This window comes from Brassica oleracea, chromosome C4, assembly GCF_000695525.1.
Source record: "Brassica oleracea var. oleracea cultivar TO1000 chromosome C4, BOL, whole genome shotgun sequence".
NCBI lineage: Eukaryota > Viridiplantae > Streptophyta > Magnoliopsida > Brassicales > Brassicaceae > Brassica > Brassica oleracea.
Genome location: NC_027751.1, coordinates 36,078,768 through 36,088,215, shown reverse-complemented (window position 1 = coordinate 36,088,215; position 9,448 = coordinate 36,078,768). Strand labels below are relative to the sequence as shown.

At 33.0% G+C, this 9,448-nt stretch overlaps 2 protein-coding genes across 3 annotated transcripts; both read left to right on the top strand.

Annotated features, from left to right (window-relative positions):
- Positions 1 to 591: 591 nt before the first annotated feature.
- On the top strand, positions 592 to 9,448 carry LOC106341726 (ribulose bisphosphate carboxylase small chain F1, chloroplastic). Of its 2 annotated transcripts, XM_013780429.1 has the most exons (4): positions 592 to 852; positions 1,027 to 1,161; positions 1,252 to 1,492; positions 9,272 to 9,448. In XM_013780429.1, exons 1-3 carry the CDS (start codon positions 682 to 684, stop codon positions 1,489 to 1,491), a joined length of 546 nt encoding a protein of 181 aa, XP_013635883.1. In that variant the 5' UTR covers positions 592 to 681; the 3' UTR covers position 1,492; positions 9,272 to 9,448. The 2 variants fall into 2 exon arrangements, with proteins under 2 accessions (XP_013635883.1, XP_013635884.1); XM_013780430.1 differs by lacking the exon at positions 9,272 to 9,448 and having other exon boundaries at positions 634 to 852; positions 1,027 to 1,154; positions 1,252 to 1,363.
- LOC106341727 (ribulose bisphosphate carboxylase small chain F1, chloroplastic-like) lies at positions 7,836 to 9,448 on the top strand. The gene is made up of 4 exons (XM_013780431.1): positions 7,836 to 8,095; positions 8,270 to 8,404; positions 8,495 to 8,736; positions 9,273 to 9,448. Exons 1-3 carry the CDS (start codon positions 7,925 to 7,927, stop codon positions 8,732 to 8,734), a joined length of 546 nt encoding a protein of 181 aa, XP_013635885.1. The 5' UTR covers positions 7,836 to 7,924; the 3' UTR covers positions 8,735 to 8,736; positions 9,273 to 9,448.

The following is a 9,448-nucleotide window of genomic DNA, read 5'->3' as shown; positions in this document are numbered from 1 at the left end:
GTAAGCAGTCCGTCGGAATTCCGTCGGAATTGTCCAATCTCATAGTTCGTCGGAATTCCGTCGGTATTTTCCGATGGAATTCCGACGACTTTGCTCTTAATCGGAATGTCGTCGGAAATTCGTCGGAATATACCGACGAACTTCCGACGACTACAACGGTTACATTTTTTATCGGAATGTCGTCGAAAACTCGTCGGAAAATTCCGACGAACCAAATTTGGTCGGAATTCCGTCGGAAATGGCCGACGGAATTCCGACGACTTAATTTTTTTGTATTTGGTCGGAAATTTGTCAGTATTCCGTCACAAATTTCCGACGACCTTGGTGTCCGTCGGAACCTCCGTCGGAATTCGGTGTGTTTTCTTGTAGTGCAAGGAACCAAAAGCATCGCCTCAAGTGGAGGCCAGCAGTAAATCAGTAACCATATATACACATTCATACATTTTAATGCAAGATAAGATAATAGCACTTCTGCCACGTGGCCTTAACATAGTGGTCAGTATCGATAAGGGTCTTAACACCTTTCTTTAATCATGTGGCAGTTAACGACGTTATCATGAAATCTGGACCCTCTGGTTATTAGGGCCTTTTCCTCTTGCGGTTCTCGTTATATATAATAGATAACCAAAGCTATAGACAAACAAGTAAGTTAAGAGAAAAGAAGAAGAAGAAGAAGTAGTAATGGCTTCCTCTATGCTTTCCTCCGCTGCTGTGGTTACCTCACCGGCTCAAGCCACCATGGTCGCTCCATTCACCGGCTTGAAGTCATCCGCTGCATTCCCAGTCACCCGCAAAGCAAACAACGACATTACTTCCATTGCAAGCAACGGAGGAAGAGTTAGCTGCATGAAGGTAAATATCACTAGAATAATTGCAGGCATGTCCTTTATTACACGCAACTGGTGCATTCGAACATGAATCCCATTGAAAAATGTATATAACGTACCTTGGATCAATAAATGTCCAAAACAATATATACAAACTTGACTTAGTATTCACCAACTGGAAATGTGATTTAATTTGTAGGTGTGGCCACCAGTTGGAAAGAAGAAGTTTGAGACCCTCTCTTACCTTCCTGACCTTACCGAAGTTGAATTGGGTAAGGAAGTTGACTACCTTCTCCGCAACAAGTGGATTCCTTGTGTTGAATTCGAGTTGGAGGTAATAAAGAAAAAATAATTTTTGGATCTAAACATCCTTTATTAGACCATGTGAATTCTTATTATGAATGGTACTCTCATGTTTGTATAGCATGGATTTGTGTACCGTGAGCACGGAAGCACACCCGGATACTATGATGGACGTTACTGGACAATGTGGAAGCTTCCCTTGTTCGGATGCACTGACTCTGCTCAAGTGTTGAAGGAAGTCCAAGAATGCAAAACGGAGTACCCTAACGCTTTCATCAGGATCATCGGATTTGACAACAACCGTCAGGTTCAGTGCATCAGTTTCATCGCCTACAAACCACCAAGCTTCACCGGTGCTTAATTTGCTATGACATTCACATAATAATCTCTGCTCATTTCATTTCGAATTGTCTGTTTCTTTTCCCTTTGGTTTTCTGTTTCTCAGACATTCTATATCGGATTGTCAAATGTGTGATTGTGAACATGTAATCTCTATATTGCTTCTTCGTCTTGGTTACTTTCCGATGGCTATTAGGTTTTCAACTCTTATTGGGATAGGAAAACAGTCAAAATAACTTAACAAAACAGGTTAGATAATGTTAGTGGTATATTTTGTAGAATAGGAAAACAGCAGTACCTAGGAATATAATTTCAGATGAAGTTAGTTAGGTCATCAAAGATTCAAATAACAATCATTTTATCTTTTTATCGTCACATTCACAATAGTATCATATACGGGTTTATGTATATTTAATATAGATTACAATTCATTCATAAAATAGTCATCATTTGATATTTAACACTTATTACGTGGACTTTATGAGATCTTTTGTACACACTACTGGTACATTGAAAATAAGATACATGTATTATATATATATATAAACTACTTCCTAGATATCTTTGTTCTTATTTTTGTTAATTCTTTTGAAGGAAAAAGATAATAAATTTTCTACTTTTCTATAATACCCACACACATTGTTAACCACTGGGGGAAAGGATGGTCCACTTGAAATCTTTGATGGACACATTTGTGGACGGTGTGCATACATAAGATAGGGCATGTGGATAAGAATTTATCATAATATTTAACAAATACTAAGTGAAAATCTGCGCCTTGCGGAAGATGAACATTATAATATATATATTATGTATTATATGTTCTTTTACCTTTTAAGAAATAATAAAGAATAAATAAAAATTCATTAACTATTATGTATATAATTAAACTGGTATAATAAATTATATTAACCAAAACAATCACTTTCTATTTTATATGATATATAATTCAATTTTTAAATGATAATAACATTTTTTTTTGTCATCTGTTGGATTAATATTGAAACTTGAACAAAGGTTACATTAAGCCGGCAAGACAAAGATTCTTCCGGAGCCAGTAGCCAGCATAGTAAACAATACTATCTGGAGCCAAAGATTAAAATATAGAAAACAACACATAAACTAGAAGACACAGACCATAAAGGCAGATGACTACAAACATCTAGACGAGACTCAAACCCATTCATACAAGAAACAAACCGGACTGTTAGCTAATATATAACCGTTGCTGTAGACTGCGCCTCCTCCTCCTCCTCTACGCCTGTACTCCACTGACCTCCTCCAATTCCAACTTAAACTCGCCACTGGACTTTGAAAGGGCTCAGCACGCGCCTTCTACGCGCCTCCACACCACAGCAAGGCCACCCAAGCCTTACTTAACACGATTCTTCTCCATACAGCAGGTAACCATTAGCCAACCACCACAGGCCATAGATCTGACAAGATCGATGTCTGTTGCGTCCAGATCTGAATTTCTTCACTTCAATCCGGAGACATGAAGCTTCTATTCAGATTTGAGACCATCTAAAACTAAAAAGAGCATAAAACTAGAAAAAACATGCAACCACGAAAACTAAAAAGAGAATAAAACTAGAAGAAACATGCAACCACCTTCTCACGGAACCAACGGCGAGAGGCCGCGGCCGGAGAAGGTGAAAAGACGACGACTCTGCTTTTTTTTTTCACTCGCTCTGCCCTTTTTTTCACCAGTATCAATGTCCAAAAAAAATGATAATAACATATATATATATATATATATATAATTTATTTTTAATATTGATATCTATTAAATGATGTTTTTACTCATAAGGTTTTTTGATCATTTGTATATTTTTATAACCAAAAACTTTAAATCGTTGATAACAAAATTTTCACTCTGAAATTAATAATTTTATTAATTTATATATTTTTTAAAAAAATCAATGAAATATTTTAAGTTTAAATATTAATTTGTCAATAGTTGTTCAAATATTTATCAAGAAAAAAAAATTCAAAACAAATTTCAAAATTAAAATATTTATGTATTCTATATGTTATATAGTTTAATTTAAAAGATATTAATATATATATTTTTTAATCTTAATATTTATTAAATCAGATTTTTTAATTAAATTATTTTGTAAGCATTTGTATCTTATCATAGGAAAAATCTTAAACAATGGATCACAATAATTTGAATGTGAGAGTTTTGACAGTTTTAATAATTGATGGTCGTTTTAAAAAAAATATATAACATATACAGAAAAATCTAAATTTTTATTATATGGTTAATGTGGTCGTTTAATTTATTTTAATAATTTGAAATTAAACAAATATGATAGATGATACAATGATTTTTATTAAATCTGTATTATTAATTTTCATATATACTTTAGCCACATTAGAAAATTTTGTAATTTTTATTTAAGGAAAGAATGATGAATATTAATGATGAATTATGATTAATTTAATAAAAAACTTATTATATATTTAGATGAACCAATCTGTTTTTTTAGGATTCTGAAACTTATTATGGTGATGATATGTGTATACCTCAAATGTTGTAATGTTTTTCTTTTAATATATAAGAGATACACACATATATATATATTTCTTAATTCTTAATTGTAGTTAAGTAAAACATTGCTGCGTTGCAAATGTGAACTAGAACATCTACATAAACAAGACCTTTTAACAACTGAATATTTACTGTAAAATAGAAGTTTGTTTGAAGGAAAAAAGAAATATAATTTAAAAATAAGAAAAAATTTCTGGGAAGAACTTGTGATGCAGGTTTAGGTTTTCTATACAAGGAGCATGAGCCTTATAAAGAATAATGGACTTTGGAGAATAAGAAAACCGATAGAGATTTGTGTGCTTGTGTGATCGATCGTTTGGTGTCATTGCTGCCCGCTAGGTGCTAACAAACTTTGAGAGAATTCTAGAATTGAATTCTAGGCTCTTGGGGATTTTTAGATTACGATTAGGTTATCCTAATGAGTTCTTGCAATAGAAAACAACGGCATTTTAGGAGGATTGCACTTTATTTACGGGTTTACAAATTAGTTGTATTTGTTTTTATTCTAGTAAACTGGAAAATAATGTTTTCGGCACTTTACTCTAGCCTCATTCACACTTTCAATTGGTATCAAAACGATTTTCCGATAGGCCTGAGATTTTGGGTAATCGGGTCGGTTCCGAGTAGTTTGGTTATTTGAAAACTGTATCCAAATAGTGTTTGGTCGACGTATGGTTCAGTTTCGAATCGGTCAAATTTTTTGATGAAACTAACCATATATAACCCAAAAATGGGTAAATTTTGGTTCGGTTAAATATTACCCTATTTAACTAAAAACTGAAACTAGACTTGTTACCCAAACGACATCTGATTAACCAAAAAAAAAAAACTCTAGAAAATGAAATGTTAAATGAAACCAGACTCATTAATCAAAGTGTCAAAGCAAAACAAGCCAGGAAATAAAATATAATTTTCCAACACAGAAAATGAAACAAACATAGCTCCATGAAACAAAGTTTTCAAATCACACCAGAAACAAAAAATACTTAAGTCTTAAACAAGAAGAACACAAACTGTCAAATTACTTGAAATATTGTCTTTTTAGCACCAAATGAGTCCCAGAGTTCACTCCTTACTCTATGTTGTATTCAGTTTCAAACTCTAGGAAAAAACAAAGAATACCATAAGTGTTCAAAACTTCAATAATCAAGATTATATTTGGAAGTTCTGATCATGACACATTGCAACCAAACTCTAGAATCAGCGTAAGTCTAGTTGAAGATTAGAAAATTTTAACTCGTTGTCGATTTTACCGAGTTTGGAAATGATGCTGTTGTACACTTCAAGTCAGATGCTGAGGTTGGAGAGTTTGACGAAGATTCGGATTCATGTCCGTCTGATTATTCTTCGGATTTTGGGTAGATTAACGTATTTAGAAAATCTGTAATCATATATTTAACTTTCAATTGTGTAGTTTTTTTATTTATTGGTTGTTGGAGTTGAATAAAATAGTTGTATTTTTTTGGTTGTTGGACTTAAGAAATTTACAATGTATTCGAAAATTATTTAATATTCAAAAATTTCTTTATTTTGTTGGTATTCTGTCGGTATATTCCAACAGAATTCCAATGAAAACACTTATATTGGGGTTTCGGTTTGGGGTTTCATTTCCATCGGAATTATACCAACGGAATTGACCAATGTCGTCGGAATTCTGTCGGAATATTCCGATGGAATTCCAGCGAATAAATGTTTTCGATATGATTCAGTTAATATTAATGTAAAACCGGATACCTATGAGGTCAAAAACACATATTAAGTGTCTAATAGGATGTGAGTTAAAAAGCATTCCATTTTTACAAGTTATAAAATCCTCTACAAATATATCCGCGGATATGTAATATCTCCCATAAGCATTTATATACTTAAAAAACATATTTCGAGAATCCAACTTACAATATCAATTATTTGTAATATGATCTCGTATAAACAATTATATACTTAAACATGCAGATAACTCCTTCTAAGTTATCAAAAAGTTATAAGAGTTTATTGTGGGTCAAATTTCAATTGTTTTGAAACCCCCTCTCATTTTCATTGTAAATTCATTGGAATATACTGGCAAAATTCCGATGGATCTATTTTTCAACCAATTGAAAAGCATGCAGAGAATATGCTATATTCGTCAGAATTTTAAAAGTATTTTTCTGAAAAACTTCTGACGAATATAGCATATTCTTGTTTCCGACTTGGTCAGTTGACCAATTAACAAAAAGTTCGACGAAAAATATAGGGTCATTGTAATTTCGTCGGAATTTTAATGTACCTGGGAAAAGGAACAGCCAAAATTTTCGTGAACTGCCAAATACCAAAATATTTTGATGGAATTCTGACGACCCTTTTCCGTCATAAATGTTTTATATAAAAAAACATATTTGCCTTCTTCTTCTTCTTCCTCATTCCCCTCTCTCTCTCTCTCTCTAATCCAGCGAGTGTAAACATATATAACTATTAAATGAATTTAGAAAACAAACTGTTTAATATAGCCAAAAATGAACGTGAGTTTTTAGTTGAAAACCAAAAAAACATACTAACTCAAATCTTAACACATGGTTTTTTTTATGTTGAATTACCACTTAATTTGTCAATTTTACCAAAGGAATACCTCAAAATTGTAACTCAAATGTAATACATTATACATCAAATAGTAACTCAAAAATCTAAAAACTAATCTTAGATTTAACCCAAACTTAATCTTATAAAACATTGCTTTTGATGTAAGGATAATTTTTTGGATTAATAAAATTTACATTCATTAAAAAAAACATAAAAATACAGCACTATCTGACCAGAGATAAATATAATTGGTAATCTTGTATCATTGCAATAAAGGCATCCAAAATTTCATTTGGTTGAGAAGTTCGGCTCGGTTCAGCAGGTTTATAAAAAAAAATTGGTTTTTGGCTCGTTCAGTTCGGTAATCGGTTAGATCGGTTTCAAAAAAAAAAATTTGTTCCCAAATTTCAATCCGAACTAACCTAGCTAACCAAAATTTCGAATCGAAGTAACCAAGCAACCTAAAATTACTCAAAATTTTGAACCGAACTAATAGAATTAACCAAAATATTGGACCAAATTAACCAGACTAACAGAATTAACCGAATTAACCAATTTTACCCAAATTTTTAACCGAAATATAATCAGAATCAAAAACTTTAGTTAGTTTCGGTAAAATTTTAAAAACCTAACTACCCAAATACCAAACTGAACTGAACTTTTTTTATGTTCGACAAGATTTTAGTCGAACCGAACTACCTGAATCTGCAGGAAGTTACCCATCACAGATAGATGCACAAAGCATTACCTAAAAACGTTACATTTAGTGTTTTGGTACCACTTTTATTGATTTAGTTTATAGTTTTTAACTATTAAGTAACAGTTTTTATACGGTTTTAACTTACCAATCGGACCCACTATTCTTTTGTTTTTGTTCGTTTGAGTATGGACATGACCATTACAGTAGTCTCATTACTCATAAGTTAATTAGTACGACATACATGTATAATTCAAGTACATTTCGTATAGTAATTTCAATTGTGAATTTAATAATGAACCTAATCAAATTAAGCGAAATTAATTCATATAAATAGAAGGTCCGCGAACATTGAAATGTAGATCATGCGTCAGAATTGTCCTCTCTCAATAGGAAAGAGCCAAAAGCATTGGCTCAAGTGGAGACGAGTAAACCATACACATTCATACGTTTTCTTACAAGATAAGATAAGATAATGTTATTTCTACACCTTTCTTTAATCCTGTGGCAGTTAACGACGACATCATGAAATCTTGATCCTTCGATCATTAGGGCTTTATACCTCTTGCGCTTCTCACTATATATAGATAACCAAAGCAATAGACAGACAAGTAAGTTAAGAGAAAAGAAGAAGAAGAAGTAGTAATGGCTTCCTCTATGCTCTCCTCCGCTGCTGTGGTTACCTCACCGGCTCAAGCCACCATGGTCGCTCCATTCACCGGCTTGAAGTCTTCCTCTGCATTCCCAGTCACCCGCAAGGCCAACAATGACATTACTTCCATCGCTAGCAACGGAGGAAGAGTTAGCTGCATGAAGGTAAATGTCACTAGAATAATTGCAGGCCTGTCCTTTATTACACGCAACTGGTGCATTCGAACATGAATCCTATTGAAAAGTGTATATAACGTACCTAGGATCAATAAATGTCCAAAACAATATATACAAACTTGACTTAGTATTCACCAATTGGAAATGTGATTTAATTTGTAGGTGTGGCCACCAGTTGGAAAGAAGAAGTTTGAGACCCTCTCTTACCTTCCTGACCTTACCGAAGTTGAATTGGGTAAGGAAGTTGACTACCTTCTCCGCAACAAGTGGATTCCTTGTGTTGAATTCGAGTTGGAGGTAATAAAGAAAAAATAATTTTTGGATCTAAACATCCTTTATTAGACCATGTGAATTCTTATTATGAATGGTACTCTCATGTTTGTATAGCATGGATTTGTGTACCGTGAGCACGGAAGCACACCCGGATACTATGATGGACGTTACTGGACAATGTGGAAGCTTCCCTTGTTCGGATGCACTGACTCTGCTCAAGTGTTGAAGGAAGTCCAAGAATGCAAAACGGAGTACCCTAACGCTTTCATCAGGATCATCGGATTTGACAACAACCGTCAGGTTCAGTGCATCAGTTTCATCGCCTACAAACCACCAAGCTTCACCGGTGCTTAATTTGCTATGACATTCACATAATAATCTCTGCTCATTTCATTTCGAATTGTCTGTTTCTTTTCCCTTTGGTTTTCTGTTTCTCAGACATTCTATATCGGATTGTCAAATGTGTGATTGTGAACATGTAATCTCTATATTGCTTCTTCGTCTTGGTTACTTTCCGATGGCTATTAGGTTTTCAACTCTTATTGGGATAGGAAAACAGTCAAAATAACTTAACAAAACAGGTTAGATAATGTTAGTGGTATATTTTGTAGAATAGGAAAACAGCAGTACCTAGGAATATAATTTCAGATGAAGTTAGTTAGGTCATCAAAGATTCAAATAACAATCATTTTATCTTTTTATCGTCACATTCACAATAGTATCATATACGGGTTTATGTATATTTAATATAGATTACAATTCATTCATAAAATAGTCATCATTTGATATTTAACACTTATTACGTGGACTTTATGAGATCTTTTGTACACACTACTGGTACATTGAAAATAAGATACATGTATTATATATATATATAAACTACTTCCTAGATCGCGTTGTAAGACATTTCATAAATAATATCTACTCATTTCATTTCCATTTGTCTGTTTTCTTTTTTTTTTTTCTTTGGCTTTTTGTTTCTGAGGCATGTTATATCGGATTGTCAAGTGTCTGATTTATGAACATGTAATCTCTATATTGCATATTTTCTTCTTGGTTACCGATGGT

Excerpts from the sequence above, each read along its gene's own strand:
- LOC106341727 (XM_013780431.1), top strand. The coding sequence starts at position 7,925 with ATGGCTTCCTCTATGCTCTCCTCCGCTGCTGTGGTTACCTCACCGGCT. Across the intron at positions 8,096-8,269 it reads GAAGAGTTAGCTGCATGAAG|GTGTGGCCACCAGTTGGAAA; the intron begins GTAAATGTCACT and ends TTTAATTTGTAG. Across the intron at positions 8,405-8,494 it reads GTGTTGAATTCGAGTTGGAG|CATGGATTTGTGTACCGTGA; the intron begins GTAATAAAGAAA and ends ATGTTTGTATAG.
- LOC106341726 (XM_013780429.1), top strand. The coding sequence starts at position 682 with ATGGCTTCCTCTATGCTTTCCTCCGCTGCTGTGGTTACCTCACCGGCT. Across the intron at positions 853-1,026 it reads GAAGAGTTAGCTGCATGAAG|GTGTGGCCACCAGTTGGAAA; the intron begins GTAAATATCACT and ends TTTAATTTGTAG. Across the intron at positions 1,162-1,251 it reads GTGTTGAATTCGAGTTGGAG|CATGGATTTGTGTACCGTGA; the intron begins GTAATAAAGAAA and ends ATGTTTGTATAG.